Source organism: Pristis pectinata, chromosome 5 (assembly GCF_009764475.1).
Source record: "Pristis pectinata isolate sPriPec2 chromosome 5, sPriPec2.1.pri, whole genome shotgun sequence".
Lineage (NCBI taxonomy): Eukaryota > Metazoa > Chordata > Chondrichthyes > Rhinopristiformes > Pristidae > Pristis > Pristis pectinata.
Genome location: NC_067409.1, coordinates 52,371,224 through 52,393,418, shown reverse-complemented (window position 1 = coordinate 52,393,418; position 22,195 = coordinate 52,371,224). Strand labels below are relative to the sequence as shown.

Here is a 22,195-nt window from a genome sequence, read left to right as displayed (position 1 = left end):
CTTACTGTATGTGTCTAATAGTCTTTTGCAAATCATGCTCTAGGACACCCACATCCCTTTGCATCTCAGAGCTCCTTAATCTCTCACCATTCAGATAATGTTTTTCCTTTTATTTTTCCTGCCAAAATGGAAAATTTCACGTTTTCCCACACTGTGCTCTATTTACCAGATCTCTACCCACTCACTTAACGATTCCTTTGTGGCCTCCTTATGTCCTCTTCATAATATTCATACCATACTTTCCTGTCCATCTTTCTATCATCAGTAAAGTTAACCATATCTTCGGTACCTTCATCCAAATCATTTATAGAAATCATTAAAAGTTGAGGCAACATGCACCAATCCCTGTGGTACACCACCCATCACACTTACCAACTAGATAAAGATCCTCTTATTTCTACTCTCCACTTCCTGATAACCTCCTAATTTACTATCCATGCCAATATGTTATCTTGTACATCATGAGCTTTTATTTTCCACAATAACCTTTGATGTGGCACTTTATAAAATGCTTTCTCGAAATCTTAGTACATCTACAAGTTCCCCTTCACATCAGCCTTCCTATATGTTTCTGTGATCTGCACTACCTACTGTAGGCGTCTCATGCCCAATTCTTGACTCCTGAAACAGACATTCCATTTCAAGGCCTGTTATGGGAGAAAATTACAATGCAAACAAAAAAAAGATTCCAGGATGTTATCAGAGTTTCCTTGAAGATATACAACTTCCCCACCAAATCCTGGGAACCTTTGGCCGAATACCGCCCAAAGTGGAGGAGGAGTATTTGGGATGACGTTGAGAACCTCAAAGCCATGCATCCGGAACACACAGAAGCGGTGAAAGGAGTGCATCATTTCACAAACTACCCACCGCATCAGCTACCTCCTCCTGCCCATCTGAGGATAACTCTGTAGTCCCCATATTGGCTGAACAGCACCCTCAGAACCCACAAAAACAGAGTAGAAGTGGGACTGCCTAAGAAGGAGACAGCAATTTAAACCATCATCTTTCAGTGCTCATTCTACAGCTCCTCAAAACTCTGTTCATCCTGGCACTTGCACTAGTTTTATTTAGATTAGAATTTCATGCTTCTGACAAACTGTTTTGATGACAGATGAATGATATCAGTCAGAATACATAATATCACCACCAGTTCAGGTCCATTACATACAACTAGTTAATCTTGACATTTATTGTGCCTGACACCAAGTGGATAGAATAATAAGTTAGCATTTTAATGGAAATAATCAGAAAATGTCAAAATTGTTGTTTGGAAAACTACAGCTCAGGAATATTAATCTACTCAGTTGATTTTGTTAACAGTGCCATTTAATACATTATAATGCAAAAACCTTCAGATTAGTACTTTGCATTAAATCTCCAACAGTTTTAATTTACGGAACGCATGTAAATAAGAGAGTAGAAATGTAATGTCAAAAAAATCCGTACCATCAGAGGAGTCTAAATAACCAGCTTTAAGGAAGGAAGATTTTCTTAAGGTCCTACTGTGCTGTGTCTCAATAAAAAATTATGTCAAAGAAGTAATCTGCCACATGGACCTTTTACCTTTTGGTCCACAAAACTGCTGGGAAGAGAACACAATGACCTCACCTTATGATTTTGGAGACACTTGAAATAATTAAACAAGGCTTTGAGAAATTGTATTAGCATTGAGTTAGTTAACCAGCTGAGAAATTCTGCTACCTGCTCCCCTTCCTTCCCTTGACACCCTGAACAGTTTCCCAGATTCCTTCTTCCTTATCTTGCCCAAAGAGTTTTTGTTTTGGCAGTTCTTGGCTTTTCTGCATCCCTGATTAATTCTTCAAACTTCTGGGATTCACATTCTGCTTCCCTCATCTTTCATTTCCTAATCTTTTTCACTGGGATAGTGAAAGGTGATTATAGAAATGCAAATCCCTTTACACAGATGTTCTGGGACAGATATGGAGAGGTGTGTGGGAGGTGGGGAGGGTGGTGGTGGGGGGGCAAGAGGTGGTGTTGATGGTGGGTTAAAATGCTAGCAGCTTCACCTGCTGGTACACCGGAAATGCACCGGCCAACAAGTAGTATACCTGAAGTTTCTCCACATTTACCACTCAAGAAACACCTCCAACTCCAAAACTTCCCATTTTCCCCCCAATTCAAGAAACAACCACTTACCATTAGAAACAAAACAAAAAGTATAAGGCTTTGTTGTTTCTCACCCAGAGCAAAGGAGGGACCTGATTAGGGTGCACAAAATTATGAGGAGTGTAGACAGTAGGAAACTTTTTCCCATAGCAGAAGTGCCTAATATTTGAGGATACAAGTTTAGGATAAGAGGCCAGAGGTTTAAGAAGGATCCTGGGAAGAATATTTTCACTGGGAGATTGGTTGTAATCTGGAAAACACTGCCTGAAGGGGTGATGGAAGCAGGTATTTAACATTTAAGAAATATCTAGATGAGCACTTGAATTCCATGGAAGGCTACAGACCAAGTGCTGGTAAATAAGTTGAGTATAGACTGGTATTTGATAGTTGGCGTGGACACAGTGGGACAAAAGAGTCCGTTTCTGTGCTGCATGAATGCCACAATGGGAGACACAGGTAAAAGCCTCATACATAAAAACTGGGGGGCAACATCATGGGAGATTCAGTATGCACACAGAGATACAAAAAGAATATAGATAATATGTAACCTCCTAAATTTTGCACATGGCATTCAGTACATGTTCCTTGTTAACTTGCACAGTGGTAAAATTCCTATGTCTACACTTGCCTGTAAGAATATTAGTGGACTTCTCAACGGTAATGACACCTTGCTGTCTACATATTGTACTCCTTCCATAACACAAGATACTCTACCTCACTCTGGTATTTTCTTTTTTTCTAAAGAAAAGATTTATTTCATTCAACTGCTTTTGGTCCTTGATTATGCTCAACTCTGCTCTGTTCCTGCTACATTATTCTATGTCTTGTCACACTCCTCTTAATAGCTGCTTTAGCGCTAAATTTACAGGCCACGTTCCTCTTAATAATTGCTTTAACTTTAGAGTTACTACTCAAAAGCAAAGGCAAAATGCAGTATTGTAAAGAGGTCTCTTCATGTCCAGAAGGTTGTTGTTGGTGGTGGGTAAGAGAAATGCAGACAGGGCTGTCAGTAACAAATCAAGAGAAGAGATAATCAAAATGAATCAGTTACTCCAACAAAATCCATTTTCTCCAAATGAGTTCTATTTTAATTCCTTTCATTCACAGTAATTGAATGTAGCAGTAGTAGAAAATATATTTTGGCTTTGTTTAAAATAAATTACTTCAACCAGAACTAGGGGTAAGTTTTTGCCACCAACCCTTCACAACAGCACACAAAAAAAAGGCTTAAAATAAAATATCACCAATCAAGAGCATATGATATTTTCTCATGAGTCATTGCCCGTAGTGAGAAGTAAAATGGCTCTCTCAATATAGATTTGATTTTAAAAGGCCAACTAGAAATACCTGACAGATCTATTATACAACAACTGTTAGAAGAGTGGAGAACTCAATAGGAAATGTCAGTGAGGAGGAGGAGCAGGACGAAGTCCAGAGCACTAACAGGCTTTAAATGATACAGCACAATAAGCACTTACCATCTAGTGGCAAAAAATATAAAAACAAATAGTGTAAAACGTGACTCCATGTTACATTTTGGTATTATTTTACCAGGTTTTAAATCTATACAATGAAGTTAAGGTACAATGTTAAATAATGTCGGTTTGACATAACCAATCTCAGCTGGTATTTTATCGAAAGCTATTCTGAACGTGGCCATTATTTTCTCTCAATTACAATTAAGTGGTTTTCATCCTTAAGTGCAGTTGGCATAATCAGCTCAGCGACTTCAAGACTAAAAAGGAATTATGTCACTGTTCATCCTAATGTCTTGCCAGAATATTATACATTAATTCTTTCTGCCAGCTGAATATCATGATTGAGTAGAAAAACAATATACATTACTGAATGTTTATAAAGGTGGCTTAACAGTTAGTGAACTCACTTTACATCCAGAGTCAAGTCATAGATCATCATCCCATTAATTAATTGACAGGAGTTTGTTCAAATAATGGAACCTTTCACAAGAGCAGCAGGAAAGTAGATACCATCTAATTAGTTCCTGCCAGCACACTAGTCGATGTTTGATTATACAAGGTGAGAGCCTACTGTTGTATTTCACTGGCCATGTTTAAGTTGGGTAGAGATTTGCGTGACAAGCTGCTTCCATTTATAAAGCACCTCATTTAGTCAAAATATCATAAAGTCGTGACCAACGTACAAGTGATTCCAGACACACCAAATGTGGTTGACTTTCAAATGGCCCAGTAAGGCACAAAGCTGGGAGGGTGGTGGGGTATCAGGATGGAGAATTAATGAAGGCCTTGCCAGAAACATCTACAAACTGTGGACAAAAAAACCTAAAATAGAGATCGTTTCACTTACTTTCAACTAAAACCTCGATATTATACTGAGGGAGTTCTGCTTTAGGGCTCTCAGCTTTCGGATGAGATTTGAAACATAAACCTCTTTTGCTTGTTCACAAGGATGTAAAATATGAGATACTTAATCTCCAACCTCCACCAAAAGAGAAAAAGGTAGTCATATGCAAGTTTATTATTGGTGGAAGTTTGCACGCAAATCTGCTGCTGGCATTGAATGTCTCAAGTCAGAACACAAATTATTAAATTTCTTTAACCATTGTCTCCAAAAATTTTTGGACTCACCACACTATATGTTGGATTATTTTGCCCTTAAGTATGGTAGAAAGAAATAACTACAATATTAATTTGAATTGTTCTTGATACATTAAAAAACAAGCTAACAGAAGTTTTCAATATTACAAAGGTCACTGATAAAAATCAGGTGCAAATTTCTTGCAAGACAAGGGTTCAAAATACCCAAGTTGGACTTTAATATTATAAATAAATGGGAATTGAAACGGAGCTTTTGCAGACAAAGGGCTGAAGACATGTCGTAAATTAGCAAGAAAGAGGATGCAATGAAGAGTATAAATGACTTTGGAAAATATTTGTATGTCTAACTGGGACCAGTAAATAGATGTGATGAGCAGGAGGATAATTTTGTTCACACCGCAAAAAGCTATCTGGCTTGTTCAGTTAAATGACCTATTTTCAAAATATTCTGTCATTGTATTTGCAAAGATCAGAGATTCTTCCAACATTTTAAAAAATATATATAATCCATAATGGAAGTGCCGTGCCATTTGCAGCAAATTTGTAATGCAAGTATGGGATCAGAAAACAATATGCCACAGTTCTAACACTGCATATGTTAATATTATTATTTTAAACACAAATTATGACATTTTCTTTTAAGTTTATCATTCAACTTAACTCCAAGATGGCATTGAAACTTACTGGTTGGACTTGGCATTCCAGAATAAGCATCTGTGTCTTCCAACTCTAAAGTAATCAGACCACGGTTTGGGAGATGATGCCTTCCAGTGGCTGTCCCAGTAAATGGTGTTCCCCCATTCTCTTCCAAACTGAATTGCTGTAGGTCGGTGCTGTTTAATAGTGGTGATACCAAAGGATGGCTGTAATTTTATGTACATTAGAGTCAAAAACACTTTACATGAGCAATCAAATAAAACTTGTTAGTTACTTGCCTTAAAATTACCAAAAAACTGGTAGTAGCCATATAAAAGTTAAATGAGTGAACCATTGTAAGCCTTCGAACCAAGCCTTTCAGTTTATCTTAATTTGTTAACATTTCATTTCCAACGACCAGTATTTACTCTACCCTATTCATAGGGTGGGATACAAATAAACAAACAGATCAGGAGCAAGATTGGGCTATTCTGCCCCTTGATCCTGCTCCATCATTTAATTGGCCAAGGCCGATCTGAAAATAGCCTCAATTTTACATTCCTGTCTTTACTGGTAATCTTTTGTCCCTTTGCTTACAATAAATTTATCTACCTAACCCTTAAAAATATTCAAAATTTTTGTGTCTGCTATCCTTTGAGGAAGAAAGTTCCAAAGACTCACAACGCTCAGAAAATATTTCACTTCATTCCTGTCTTACATCAGTGACCCGTCATTTGTGACCCAGTTCTAGACTGTCCCACAAGGAGAAACATCCCCTTCTACATCCACCCTCAGGATCTTGTATTTCAATCAAGATTCCTCTCACCCTTGTAAACTCTAGTGGATACAAACCTAACCTGGCTAATCTTTCCGCATAAGACCATAATGCCCATTCTAGGCATTAGTCTACAAAACTTATCTGAAATGCTTATGCATTTACACCCTTCCTTAATGAGATCAATATCCCATATAGTTCTCCAGACATAACATTCTGTCAGTTTGCCCAAATACTTGCAACGCCTGCACACCAACCCATATTAAGCAAAAACAAATCATCCATTTGGACACCCAAATCCATCTGCACTCAGAACCTTACAATCTTTCATCATTCAGATAACATGGTTCTTTATTTTTCCAGCCAAAATGGACAATCTCACTATACCTGGAGATTACACAGAACTTAGTAATGAGTCATCACTAAAAACACTGAGGAATGTTCTTGGAAAAGCATGATATGGTGATGTAATTATTCACATGATGTGAAATGCCAGTGGAAAGTTTTCAAAATGATGCATACATTTGTTAGTTGGATCAACAAAAAACATTATAAAGTATGTACTATGGCAAAATGTTCATCAAGATTGCACTCTCAATTAAACTTCCTCCTCCACTGTTGAATAATTTAAATATTTTGTTTTCAACCATGATAGAGTCATAGAGTTATACAGCACATGATGTAACACACAGAAGTAAAAATAACATTTACGAAGGTTCCAAAGTGTTTCACAGCCAAATAAGTAGTTCTCTAGTTATTGTAATACACAATAATGAGATGGAATCCAAATAATCTGATTTTCCAAAACAAAATGGTGTTGATTGAGGGAAAAAGTGTACCATGACTCCACACATTTTCTCTGAATGGTACAGTGACATTTTTTAAGCTCACAAAGAGGGAGATTTATAACATCTTACCCAAAAGGTAGGATTTAAAATAGTGCAGCATTTCCTAACATTTCTTGTGGAAGTCCATGCAACAAAACTCAGTATGATTCCTCCCCCACCTAGCTCCAAATTTCTCTCTCCATAGTTCTCTTTCACATACTTAAAGTTTCTGCTTCCTTGGGTGAGTACTCATACACATTTCCATACTTCAAAAATAAATTTGAAAAGGATGCAAACTTAAAATTTAAAAAAAAATTCCCAGGGCTATAGGGAAGGGACAGGAGTGCAAAGGGATGGCAGAGGCATGTTGGGCCAAGTGATCTCCTTTAGTGCTGTATAATCTTACAACTGATCCTCAGTTTTCTGAATTAATAGCTAAATAATTCTGGCGTAAAACGCAAAACTTAACCACATCTTTATGTAATATTGGTCATTCTTCCCGCAAGTAAATGAAATTATCCAAATTATTTTCATTTGTGAACTTATTAAGCAAGTAGCTTTACTATTCATCATGGGCCTGCAATATTTTCCTTTCTAAGTATTTATGCAATTTGCCTCTGAAAGTCAACGTTGAATTGAGCCATCACTCTTTTGGGCTGTTCAATCCGAATCATAACAACCTACTGTGACAATGAATTTTGCCTAATTTCTCAGATTCTTTTGTGAATTACTGTACCTAATTCTACATTCTCATTCACAGATCCATTGTTGGTAGAGGCAATTTCTCAGTGTTTATCAAAATCCTTCAACATTTTGAATACTTGGAATAGCTGTTCTATTCAGTGTTCACAACTTAAGACTGTGCTTGGAGACATATAAAAGACTGTTGAACCAAAACATCCACCACCCCTTTGCCTTCGCAGATGCCGCTTGACCCAAGTTCCTCCAGGAGTTTGTTTTTTGCTCATCTTGCCTTATCTTTCTCCAAGGAGAATAATCCCAGTTTCCTGAATCCCAGTGCAATTTAAGTTTGTTTCTGTAAATTATCTCTGCTCTCTTGCTGTCCTTCCAACACCCTAATGTTTAGGACAGAATGAAATCAGCTGGGAATCTTAAATGGTTTAAGGTTTAGCATTTTTGCACCGGTACTCTATGGCTTTACTTATAAAACAAGGAAATGTATATGCCTTTTGAACAGCTTTCCAACATGTCCTACCAACTTCAAGTCTGTATATGCACCCTCAGGTGTGTTATCACACTACATTTACAATTCTTATGGCCAAAATAAATCACTGCATTTCCTTTCATCTCCCACATCATCCCACTTCACCAGCCTGTTACTATCCTCCTTTTCGTTTACGATACTTATAATATTGAGGGTAATGTCATTTGAAAATTTTATAATGATGTCTGTTGTACCCAATTGAAAAGCAAAACATTGCAGATGCTAGAAATCTGAAATAAAAAAATGCAGGAAATACTCAACAGATCATACAGCAACTATGGAAAGAGAAGTACAGTTAACAATTCTTTTATTTTTTCATTTTCGAGCTATGGTACTGCTGGCAACATCAGCAATTAATGCCCAACCTCAAATGCTCTTGAAGAGGTGGCAGTGAACTGCCTTCTTGAACTCCGTCAGCCCTCTGGTAAAGGTACTACCACAATACTGTTGAATAGGAAGTTCTAGGTCTAAAACCCAATGATGAAGAAGAGTGATATATTTCCATGTCAGGACAGTGTACGACTTGGGAGGAGACCAGCAGGTGGTGCTGTTTGCATGCACCCACATACTTCTTTGTGGTAGCAATTACAGGCTTGGTTATTAATATTTTTTTCCATCTCCCCTCAGATGCTTATTGACCTGCTGAGTATTTTCAGCATTTTCTGTTTTTCGCCCCTTTATCCAATTCCAGGTCATTAATGTATTTCAAAAACCACCAGCAGTTCCAAAAACTACACTGGGGACAAAACAGTATATTTGACTCCAGTTTCCAAAAATAAGTTAACTGTTATTTTCTGTTCTCTGTTCCTTAGTTAATGTTGTATCCAAGCAACAAGTACATTTTCAATGAAAATAAAATAAAGCTGCAGATATGGGAATGAAATAAAGAGAGAAAATGCTGAAAATGCTCAGCAGATCAGGCAGCATTTGTGGGAAGAGAAACAAAGTTAACATTGCAGGTTAAAGACGCTTTGTCAGAACTGGCAAATTCTATCAAGTTACTTATAAAATAAAATCTGTGCTCCCTTCCCCTCACTGATGCACACTTCTTAGATACCATTTACTTTTTTAATGCATCACCCTCCCAAATTCTTCCCACTTAGTCCCAGGATTTATCCACATTTTTGAAAGGGTGTAACATTTGAAATCCGCAGTCCTCTGATACAGATTGCATACACAAGGATTCAGGTCAAAACATGCTAAATTTTGACCCTCCCATCAGAAACCCCAAGATATGCCCTATTTAAACTAGCTGACTTTTTTCTACTTTGGACGGTGGGATAGGTTATTTTTAACCTATCCAATTTCTCAATTACCACCTCCTCCTGATTTTCACAGCATCACCTCCTTATAGACAGATGCAAAGAATTTATTTAGAAAGTCAAGTTCTCTCTGCCTCCACAAGATCACTGAGTCTTGAATCACCATGCTCCTTCCTTTGGCTGTCATTCAGAAGACTTCTGCGTTCCATTTTGTGACTTGATTTGCTTATATTCAATGTTTTTCTCTTCCTTTTACTGATTTACCTACACCTCCTGTATGTAGCTTGATTTTCTACTGTATTAGTCTCCACATAACTTTGAATATCGGATTTAAATGGCAACATAATAGCATACATGCACTTAGCTCCTCTAGCATGGTAAAAACCTCCCAAGTATGTCACCAGAGGCTTACCAGATCAAATGTGGCATTAAAGTAAACAAGAGATATTCACACAAGGAAGTTTTAAGAAGCATCTTATAAGAGAAGGAAGTAGTGAGATGACAACATTTAGGAAGAAATTCCAGCACTGAGAGCTTGGACATCTGAAGGCAAAAATCAATGTAATGAAAATTATAAATGCCCAAGAGTCCACAGAGGTCTGAAAGTCTATAGGGCTGCAGGAGGTTACAGAATAGAGAGATGGCAATTCCTCAGATATTAATTTTAAAATCAAGGTGTTATTGGACAGTGATCAGTGATTCACAGCACCTTGCTCAATATCTGTAAAGCACACAAACAGGATATGGATGTGCAGTTATAAATGTAAGTGTGCTTCTAAAGGAGGGAAAAGGTGGGTGGTTCATAACTTCAAAACCCAATGGAGTAAATAACAAGCTACTATTTATATTTTACCAGTGACTACAGTAGTTATGCTCATGAATGCATATTTGCAGTACAAGTATAAATGGGATGCTCTGACTAAGCCTGGTCAAAATTACAGCACTTACTGTAGCTGCCTCCTCTCAACAGAAGCTTTTACAGTGAATGGAAAAAACAACAATCCAAAAACAACAATCCAGGATAGAACCATGAATATGTACCATGCTCAATATTTTTCATATTCTTCTTAAGTTCCATATCAGGCTAATATTAAGTAAACCAAATCTTTGGTATTTCTTACTTTATATATAGTCAAGTCTGGCCTCTTCAAATTTTGGATCATCATCTACATCAGCATCCAACATTCAGTGCCATGAGTGTTTTCACGCCATTTTTTCTGTTTTACCTTTAAATCCATCGCTCTTTTACTAATTTTTTTTTGAGATTTGGGTACTTCTGGCAAGGGCATCATTTATTGCCTATCCTTTTGTGGTGCAAGTTGTTTTGAACTGCTGCTGGTAAGGGTACTTCCATTGTATTGTTCAGCAGGGAGTTTCAGTTCTTTATATAATGACTTTGAATGACGGAATTTCATCTGCCATTTCTCTGCCCATTTTATCAATTTATCAGACTGAAATTTACCCTTCTCACCATCAACACCACCACTAATTTTCATGTCATCTGTGAACTTACTAATCATACCTCCTACATTCTCATACACATTAATGTAAATGATAAAAAGCAAGGGTCCCAGCACTGATTCCTATGATAGACCACAGATCATAGGGTTCCTAATCATAAAAAATAACAGCCCTGAACCATCAGCCTCTGCCTCCTGTCACAACATAAATTTGCCAAATTGCCCCGAATTCTATGGACAAAAACGTTTTGGACCTCATATAAAGCACTATCAAAGCCCATATAGACTGTACTATCCTCATCAACATACCAAGTTACTTCTTCATAAAATTTAATTAAATTAATCAGACAAGGTCTCCCCTAACAAAACCATGCTGACTATCCTTAATTAATCCCTACCTTTCTAAGTGCATATTAATTATGTCCTTCAGAACCTTCACCAATAATTTCCCTGCCAGTTGTTACACTCACTGACCTGTAATTACTTGGCCTATTTCTGCTGCCCTTCTTGAATAAAGCTATCATAGTTGTTGTCCTCCAATCGTCTGGCAACTCTCCTGTGGCCAGAGAAGATGTGAAAATTCATCAAAGCCACAGTCATCTCCTCCCTTGCTCCCATAGCAGCCTGGGATGCATGTTATTAAGCTCCATCTTTCAAGTCAGCCATGGAATCCAATATTTCCTCCATTGCAATGGTAATTTGGTCCAGAATTCCACCATCTTTCTCCCTAAATTCTCTAACTAAGATACAGATGAGAACTATTCATTTAAAACCTCACCTATATCCTTTGGCTGCACTCACAAATTGCTGTTTTGGTCTCTAATGGCCCCCACTCTTTCCCTGGTTACCCTCTTGCCCTCAATATGCTTAGAAAATACTTCTTGATTTTCCCCAATCTTGCCCGCCAATGCTAATTTCTTCCCTCCTAATTAGTTCAACTATCCATCCCCACCCCACACACACACACTCAAACTTTTCTATACTCCTTTTGATAAGATACAAGATATTCATTTATTAGTCACATGTATATTGAAACACACAGTGAAATGTGTCCTTTTATGTTACTGAGAATGTGCTGGGGGCAGCCCGCAAGTGTCGCCGCTCTTCTGGCCCCAACATAGCATGGCCACAACTCCTAACCTGTAGGTCTTTTGGAATGTGGGAGGAAACCGGGAGCACCCGGAGAAAACCCATGCAGGCACAAGGAGAATGTACAAACTTCTTACAGACAGTGGCCGGAATTGAACCTGTATCGCTGGCACTGTAATAGCGTTACACTAACTGCTACACTACCGTTTTGATCCTCTTGTTTTCAGTTCCCTATGTCTACCATAGCTACCTTTTTTTCATTATCCCAATCTCCCATCCAGCATTCCTTGAACTTGGTCTTGATTTTTCACTCTTATGGAAATATGTTGGCCACGAACTCTCTATTTCATTTTTGAATGTCTCTTACTGGTCACATGTAAACTTACTTTTAGTAACTGTTTCTTTCCAATCAATTTTAGCAAGGTCCTCTCTTATCATATTGAAATTGGCCTTGCCCAATTTCAGGACCTGGATTTCCAGTCCATTCTGGCCTTGCCCAATTTCAGGAGCTGGATTTCCAGTCCATTCTTCTCCTTCTCCACAACTACCTTAAAATTCAGAGTTATGATCACAATTTCCAAAATGCTCTCCCACTGATACTCCCTCCACTTGCCCAGTTGCATTCTCCGAGATTCAGTCCAGTATTGGAGCTTTATAAAAGCAAATTAGTGCAGATGCTTGAAATGTGAAATAAAAACAAAAATACTCAGCAAGCCAGAGAGAAAAACTCATCAGAACTGAGATGATAGAGATAAGCAGTTTTTAAAGATGCAGAGATTGGGAGGAGGGAGAGAGAATAAAAGGAATGAAATTGAATATGGTGGTAGGTAAAAGAGATTAAACTACAAATAAAAGTGACAATGGGGCAAGGTGAAAGAAAGTGATAATGATAAGATATCTTTATTGGTCACATGTACATCGAAACACACAAGTGAAATGCATCTTTTGCATCGAGTGTTCTCGGGGCAGCCTGCAAGTGTCGCCACGCTTCTGGCACCAACACAGCATGCCCACAACTTCCTAACCTGTACATCTTTGGAATGTGGGAGGAAACCGGAGCACCCGGAGGAAACCCATGCAGATGCAGGGAGAACGTACAAACTTCTTACAGACAGTGGCCAGAATTGAACCTGTGTCGCTGGCACTGTAATAGCGTTACGCTAACCGCTACACTACCATGTATTACTAATATTAAACAAAGTATTAGCCTATTGGTGTTGTAAATAGGGAAGGAGAATCCTTATTTTCCTTTGGTAATTTCAGATAAGGTGGATGCAATGATGCTTGAAATATAAACAGAAATATAAACTGAAAATGATAAATACTGTTGCTTGATCTTGCAATAAGCTTCATCAGAACATTTTAAGAAGCAAAGGACAGAAAGGTCAGAGTAGGAGTGGGAGAGAGAATTAAAGAGACAAATAATTGGTACTCAGGGTCACATGTAAACTGAATGTAGGTGTTCCAATCACTGCCTGGTCCCCTCAATTTAGAGGAGGAACTAATCAGCAACCAACACATTATATTAAATTGAAACTAGTTTATGTCATTGCTTCACCTGGAAACTATAATGGAAGGAGCTGAAATGACAAATGTTGCATCTCCTGTAGTTTTAAAAAAAAGTGCCATGGGAAGGGCAGTGAGCAAATGGAGAAGTTAACTAGAGTCTCCTGGAAGGAATATTCCCTTCAAAATGCTGAAAAGTGAGGCGAGAGGAAGAAATGTTTTGTGGTGTGATAAGAATGGAAGTGTTAAAAATTGGTATTGGTTTATTATTGTCACTTGTACCGAGGTACAGTGAAAACACTTGTCTCGCAGTGAAGGGTATGTTTTTTACTCAGAGTGGTGGATGCCTGTAATGTGTTGCCTGATAGGGTGGTGGAGGCAAGTTCATTTGGGGCTTGGATGGGCACATGAATGAGAGGAAAATGGAGGGATATGGGCATTTCTGTAGGTAGGAGGGATTAGCTATGTCGGCACAACATTGTGGGCTGAAGGGCCTGTTCTATGCTGTACTGTTCTATGTTTTCTTTATATAATACTGATCGTACAGGTCAATTCATTACACAGTGCAGTTACACTGGGTTAGTACAGAGTGCATTGATGTATTAAGGAGAATAGTCCTTTGGATCTGGAATCAGATGGTGGGTGAGGGCAAGAGAAAAGTTACCATGGTTCTCGAAGTAAGTAGAGGATGCAAAAACAGAAGTGCAGGAAATGGAACAAATTAAAGGGTCCTGGTAACCATGCTGGACTGGAATCCTCAGCTGAGGAAAAAAAAGTGTGGGGAAAAAATATATAAAATAGAAACTGCTAAAATACTCAGCAGGTCAGGCAGTATTTGTGGAGAAAAAAAACAGTAGGAGGTATGATTCTGTGAGTGTGACTGATCAAAACTGAGGAAAGATAGGAGATACAGGAAGATACAACTAATTCTAACTTTTCCGTCCAGATAAAAAAAATGTCAGTAACATGAAACGTTAACACAGTTTCTCTTCACAGATGCTGCTGAATGTTTGCAGGATCAGGCACATTGATATAGATGACATTCTCAGAGTAGATGAGATGGAGAAAACTGGTAAATGGAACAAAGTTTTTACTAGAAATAATGTGGGAAGGATTGTAGTTGTGGAGGTCAATGGATACTAATTGTTAACTTATCTCCTGAAAACAGAGATAGCAAAGTCAAAGAAAAGAAACAGATAGACAATGATTAAGGTGAGTAAACAGTGAAAACTGGCAGCAAAATTTTATGAAACATTCTAGTTCAGAGCTTGAGCAAGAAGTGGCACTGATATAGGCATCAATGTGCTGGAAAAAAAAAGAGCGAGGGAAGGGACCCAAGTGGACTGAAAAATTGCTTCGCATATCCCACAAGGGGGTAGGCATGACTGACCAGTTATTTTAAAAGGTGGGTTAAGTCACAGAAGTTGTCCATTCAAAAGGAAGACTTAAGGGCTCAAGTCATTTTTGTGGGCTTCAAAGGATCATAAGGGCTACTGTTGCTCACCTGTATATCTCTGTGCCACCACACCACGGATTGTGATGGAGAAATCTGCCTCTCAAGTACAATTCTGCAAGTGTGATAATATCAAGTTTAACTAGTCTTTGGGACAGCACTCCTAATTTATTCACAGGACCACAGATGTTTATGAGGAGGAAGAATTGTGCAAGGAATTTGCTGAGGCCAAATTTGATTCCTACGTCAACACTAGGTGGTCCAACTTTTTTTTTTAAATCATTTCTGCTTCAGTGGTTATCGTAAAATTTAGTAGCTTGCTAGGTTATTGCCAGACAATGTTTTAGAGTCAATTGCTTTGGTGGAACTGGAGTCACTTTTAGGTCCGAACAGCTAAAGGTAACAGAGATCCTCCCCCAAAGTACACCAGTAAACCAGATATGCTTTTATGACAATTTGGGAGTTTTGTGGTCATCGCTACCACAATTAGCAGATTTTTCCAAAAAATCCAGATTATTAATGGAATTTAAATTCCATTTAACTTGGTCTTTGGTTGGTTGGTCTCTGGGCTATTAGTCCAGTAGCTCCACTATCCCACCAACATATCTGTACTGGCCTTAACCATATTTTCTAAAAACTCAACATATCCACCAACACCTCCTCACCCCCGATTAAAAACACACACGTACTTTTGTACTCTGTTCCTCTGTTTACTCAAGATCACATATGCTTTACTAACTGCTCTCTCAACACATCCTACTGCTTTCAGATTTATGCACATATGCACTCAGGTCCCTCTATTCCTGCACACCCTTTAGAACTGTGCTATTTAGTCTTCATTGCCTCTCCTCATTCTTTTTTTGTCAATATGTGTCACTTTACACTTCTCAATTAAATTCCATCTGCCACTTGTCACCCAATCTGCCAGCATGTTACCATGCAAAAGCTACCCCATGTCCAATCTTCCACTTGAACATATGCACGTGTCAGAATTACACATGTACCACTGGCTTAAGCTGGCAATGATTTAGGCTGTTCCCATACTGCACCAATGGACTTTCTATGGAGACCAACAGTGCAGTGCAGACTTCACTATTTTCTAGTTTTCAAGCTGGGACATCTTTCCACTTAGCATTCAGGTTAAACCTGCATGCAGGAGCCCATCTAAAATCAATGGAAATAAAAACATCTGCAAACTTACCAACCATGCCTTGTACATTCTTATCCAAATCATTGATATAGATGACAAACAACATTGGGCCCAGCACTGACCTCTGAGGCACAGTACTAATCACTGGCCTCCACTCTGAGAAACAACCTTGCACCATCACCCTCTGCTTCCTACCATCAAGCCAATTGTGTATTCAATTAGCCAGCTCTCCCTGGATTCCATGTGATCTAACCTTCCAGAGCAGCCTACATGTGTAAGCTTATAGACCACATCTACTGCCCTGCCCTCATCAGCCTTCTTGGTTACATCATCAAAAAAAAACCCAATCAAGTTCCTAAAACATGATCTCCCATGCACAAAGCTGTGCTGACTATCCTTAATCAACCAGTCTTTCCAGATGTACATATATCTTATCCCTCAGAATTAAATCAAATCAGAATTTGATTTAATTCTGTCACTTTAAATGTAGTTAATTGTTATTAAGTGGTTTTAGTGGCTTAACTTTAAAGCTCCAGCGTCCCAAGCTTGATCTCAAACCTGGATACTACCTGCAACCTCCCTGTGATCATGTGGATTTCCCCTCACACGCCAGAGAGATGCTGGTCTGTAGATCAAAATTAAAAAGTCTTCAACCTGTAATTTTAACTCCGTTTCTCTTTCCACAGTTATTTGCATCTGTCAAAGCCATTCTATGTGCACAACCAGCCACTTATGCTCAGACAACTGTACTGGAAATCAGCCTCATGACAGAAGACTGTGCCTGGAACCACAATGGAAAGAATAGTGTGGTGCAAGGACAAGTGGCTAGCAGTGGGGTCAAGGATCTACCATTAGTAATACCATGTTATTGTTCGAAGGAGAAAATTTTCATACATGCACCAGAGCACCTGGTAACTTCATGACAGCATAATGAGTTCATGTTGATTAAGATTTTCTCCTCTCGCCATACTTTGACTTCTAGTGTCCTCCAAGGATCTATCCTTCCAACCTTCTGCTTGGTAATGAGGCAGGGCTTGGGAGCTGGTGAGAGTGCAGCTGGGAGAAAGGGCAGGAAGGGGTTGAGAAACCAGGAGGGAGGCAGTGGCAAGGGCTCCTCAGCCTGAACCCACATTTGTCTGCACATGCATGTGCAACATTAGTCAACTTATAAAGAGACCACGGAGAGGCAACTTCTACTCCACAATATGAAGTTTGGGAGCTGGAATGTCAGGACCCTCGTGGACTATCCTAATAATGACAGATATCGTTAGCACTCTGCTATTACAACTTAGAAGGTTAGATGCTTTGCGCTGACACACTCAGTGCAACACAATAGCCAGTTTAAAGAACAAAGCAGTTGGTACACCTTCTTCCAGAGGGGCAAACCTGAAGAGGAACAATATATTCTTAGGGCAAGCTTTGGCATCAAAAGTCAGGCATTTCAGAAATTCCTCTTTTGCATTAGTGAGCGTCTTGAGACCCTTCAGCTCACTCTAACATAGAATCATCAGTGTAAATGCCCCAACCTGGAAGTTTCAGAATATATCAATGAGGAGTTTACTCTGACATTGGAAAAAAAATCCTGGTCTGCATCCTAAAGGGAAACAAACTGATCATCCTGGGGCAAATTCTAGTAAAACCAAGGTGAGTGGGTTTTGGTCAATTGCTTATCAGAGACAAGAAAGGAAAGAGGCACCACTGAGAGGCACCCTGATGTAACCCTTTCAGAACAGCCCTGTTGGGGATTCAAGAATTATGGAATTATGTGAACATAGCAGGCATTAATTCAACCAAGAACCAGTCTTCAGTTCTTAATGTAAATTCCAAGCAGCACTCAGTTTGAAACTAAAAGGGCAGCTTTGCAAACAAAGAGCACTGTCTACAGAGCACAGACTACTGGCCCCCAGGAAGAGGCTGGCTACTCAAGAGATATGGTTTGTAAAGTGATGTGATCATGAGACGTTCTCATATGCAACAGCCAATTCAGACAATAGGAGTATGTTAATTGGCTTATATCAAACCAGACAACACAGGCTAAGTTATTTTGCACCACTGTGACAGAGTTTAGGGAAGCTTTCAGACCAGATTGATTTTGTCACTTAACACATCAAACATGGTCATAGGCATATTTGCTTTATAGTTGGGATATTTGTGTACTCAAGAGTCAGCCCTCAACATTAATTTTGGGTGTCTGGGATCTCTGTCCTCAGACGCTTTTAGACCACTTTGTGAATTACTTTGTCCCAGCAAAGGTGTTTGAATATTCAGATGTGTCTCCCATTGTAGATATATTCAATAGAAACATTGTTAAAGCTCAAAATATTGAAGTAAACTATGTCATTGTAGCTATTGAAATTGTACTGAATCACCTTTGTTCTTAAGGGTATCAGAATTTGAAGCGCTTTGAGTTTGGGAGCCTCTACTGAGAGGCTCTCAGGAGAATACCTGCTTGTTGTGATGAATAAAGACCACTTATGATCAACTAACTTCAGTCTCTCTCTAGTGACTCAGTTCAGTCACAACAATCCCCCTCCTTCCCTGCAGTTTAACAAGCTTCCTTTGTCCCCTTCCCAGTTCTGACAAAGGGTCTTTGACCTGTGGAACTTCCACAGATGCCTCATCTGCTGAGAATTTTCAGTATTTTCTGTTCTAATTTTTTTTAAACTCCATTGGGGTCTTTCTCTTCATGGAAGATATCATAATAAACAATCTGTTTTGTCAGAGAGACAAACACAAGAAATTGTGGCAACACCTGGTTCGAGCACAATTCTAGATTTGCTAGATTATAGCAGCATCCGAGCAAGGACCACAAAAATGTCCATTACACCTATGCCACGACAGACACCAATAAATGTTGGGCTGACCACTGCCTAATCTGTTCTCATCTCCAACATATCCCCAATACTTCAGCATAAAAGAAGTTATTTCCACAAGAAAATTAGAATGTGAAGATGGTTATCAGGAATTACAGCAGGAACCTGATCAACTGGGTAAGTGGCTGAAGGAATGGCAAATGGAGTTTAATTCAGATAAGTGTGAGAGATTGCATTTTGGGAAGACAAATCAGGGTAGGACTTTCACAGTGAATGGTAAGGCCGTGGGGAGCGTTGTAGAACAGAGGGACATAGGAGTTCAGGTACATGGTTCCCTGACAGCGTCACAGATAGATAGGATGGTGAATGCAGCTTTTGGCACACTGGCCTTCATGAATCAGAGCATGGAGTATAGAATTGGGGATGTTAAGTTGCAGTTGTACAACACCAGTCCAACATGTTGGTGAGGCTGTATTTGGAATAGTGTGTTCAGTTTTGGTCACCCTGCTATAGGAAAGATGCCACTAAGCTGGAAAGAGTGCAGAGGAGATTTATGAGGATGTTGCCGGGACTTGAGGGACTGAATTATGGAGACGGGTCGAGCAGGCTGAGTCTTTATTCATTGGAGCGTAGGAGAATGAAGGGCGACATTATAGAGGTGTAATAGATTGTGTGTATTCACCCTGTCTTTTTCCCATTGTTGGGGAATCAAGAACTGGAGGACATAGATTTAGGGTAAGAGAGGCGAGATTTAATGGGGGCCCGAGGGGTAACTTTTTCACCCAGAGGGTGGTCAGTATATGGAATAAGCTGCCAGAGGAAGTGGCTGAGACAGGTACATGAACAACATTTAAAAGGCACTTAGACAGGTACATGTATAGGAGAGGTTTAGAGGGATATGGGCCAAATGCCAGCAAAAGGGACCAGGTTAGATGGGCATTTTGGTCGGCATGGACTTGTTGGGCTGAAGGGCCTGTTTCCATACTGTATGACACTAATGATTAATGTTGAAGCTCTCCAGGACCCCCTAAAGCTGGCTCTTCTCAGAGAGACTCACAAACAACCTGCTAGCTCTTGAGCTACAGAAACCACAAAGTGTCCATTGCTTATGAGCTGACCTGAAGTCAGCCATAACTGGCACCTGTGGAGACACTTTTGGCTTCTCCAAAAAGAACCAGGACTGGTTTAAATGTGAATGACCAGTTTCTGGATTGGTAGTTCCACCATTACTCAAGGGAAAAGAAACAGTATTACCAGCACCTGAAGGCAAAGGTCTAGCAGAAAACCTAATGAACAGATGGTGAATGGAAAGAGAGGAGGCAGCTCAGAAACTTACTGACATGCATGGGTTTTTCAGTCGTGATGTTGGTGAATGGTCATTTCTTGGACTGGAGAAAGGTGAATAATAATGGCATTCCCCAGAGATCAGTGTTGGATCCAATGCTTCCCCCCTCCCACGCATCATTTTTAAATTTGGAGGTGACACACATATTTTGCCAGTATTGTGAGTTTTGAGGAAAGTGATAATTTGCAGGAAGATACAGAGAGACTATTGGAATGGGCAGATGCATGGCTGATGAGATCCAATTTGGACAAATGGAGGTGATGCATTTTGGTTGGAAAACAAGGAGAGGAAATAAAGAATTAAAGATACTCTTCTAAAAGGGGTGCAAGAGCATTCGGATGTGGGGATCTGTGAAAACAAATAATTGAAAGTGACAGGTTAGGTTGAGAAAGCACTCAACGAGCCATACATAAAAATGGGCTTTATCAATAGAAGCAAGGAGTATACAAGTGGAAAAGTCATGCTAAACATTAAGCATTCATCTGTATATTGTGTTGTTATGATACTAAAGTTCCAGAAGAGGTTTACGAGAATTGTGCCATGATTGAGGGACCTCATTACAAAGGTAGATTTGAGAGGCTGGGACTGTTCTCTATAGAGAAGGCTGACAGGAATCTGATAAGAGTATAAATAAGTGGTTTGGACAGAATGACTAATGGGAAGCAGTTCCATAGGCGGAGGGATCGAGGACCAAGGACCAGAGGTCACAGGTTTTAAATAAAGGGGAAGAAATTGAGAGAGAGAGATGAGGAAAAAACTTGTCAGCAGAGCATATGGTTGGAATATGGACTGCAATGCCTGCAGATATGGAGGAGGCAGATTCCATTGTGGCCATTATTGCCAGGCTATGAAGAATAGTTCAGTGGTTAGGACCACTGAGTTATTCTGGTAGAGAGCTGGTGCGGAAACAATGGGCTCAGTGGTGTCTTCTGTACTGCAACCACACTTGGCTCCATTTCACAGCAGCGTATCCAGGCCAGCCTTGTGGCACTCCTGACCAACAAGTTCATATCCCAACTAAAAAATGACAAGTCATCCAGAGCAGTATCTCCAATGAAATCCTAAAACTCAGTGGTGGAGAGCTTTAGTCCTAAATCCACAATCTCATCTGGAAGTGAATGTTGAAAACACTGCAAATGCTGAAGAACTAGAAGTAAAACAGAAAATACTGGTAAACGATCAGCAAGTCAGGCAGCATCTGTGGAAAGAAAAACAAATTTAACGTTTCACGTCACAGACTACTCCTTAGAACACGAAGTGTTAACACAGTATTTTCATTTTTAATCCACAGTCTCATCCCCCACAAATGGGAAGAGGAGGATATTCCAGGAGCCCCCAGAATTTGTAATTGTGACCATCTTCAAGAAAGGACCCACGTCCCAAAGTGCTAACCATAAAGAGGACTCCCTGCTGACTGTCCCTGGGAATGTCAATGCCTGGGCTTTCTTCAGTTGCCTTCTCCAGATGCCCAAGTAACTATTTCTTCTATCAATGTGTGGATTCTGTCCATCCAGTGGCACAGAAGACATGACATTCATAATGCAATAACTCCAAGAAAAATGCAAGGAACAGCACCAGCCACTATATATGGGTGGCACAGTGGTGCAGCAGGTAGTGTGGTGCTGACTTAACGACACCATTCTCCCCACGGCTTGTGGGTTTCCTCTGGGTGCTCTGGTTTCTTCCCACATTCTAAATGCGTGATGGTAGGTCAGTTAATTGCCTGTGAATTACTCCACTCTGACAGAAAACTCTGGAAAATATGGACCACATCCTGTATCTCGGGAGTTACCTCTCACCAAAATTCACCACCATCTGAGCTGCTGTTCTAGCATGTTTTAACTGGATTAAAGGCAATGTGTACAATGCAAGTTCTTGACAGATCCCCAGTGAGAAACCAACACGCAATACCTTTGTTTCCTATTTATTTCACAACATCAAACCTAGT

The 22,195-nt window shown here is 39.5% G+C and overlaps 1 protein-coding gene across 1 annotated transcript in view; it reads right to left on the bottom strand.

Moving 5' to 3' along the window:
* LOC127570336 (band 4.1-like protein 4B) overlaps positions 1-22,195 on the bottom strand; it is a 222,690-nt gene that overhangs the window by 52,846 nt on the left and 147,649 nt on the right. Inside the window, exon 16 of the mRNA XM_052015785.1 lies at positions 5,391-5,569. Coding sequence (XP_051871745.1) covers positions 5,391-5,569 — 179 coding nt within the window. The remainder of the gene's footprint in view (positions 1-5,390; positions 5,570-22,195) is intronic.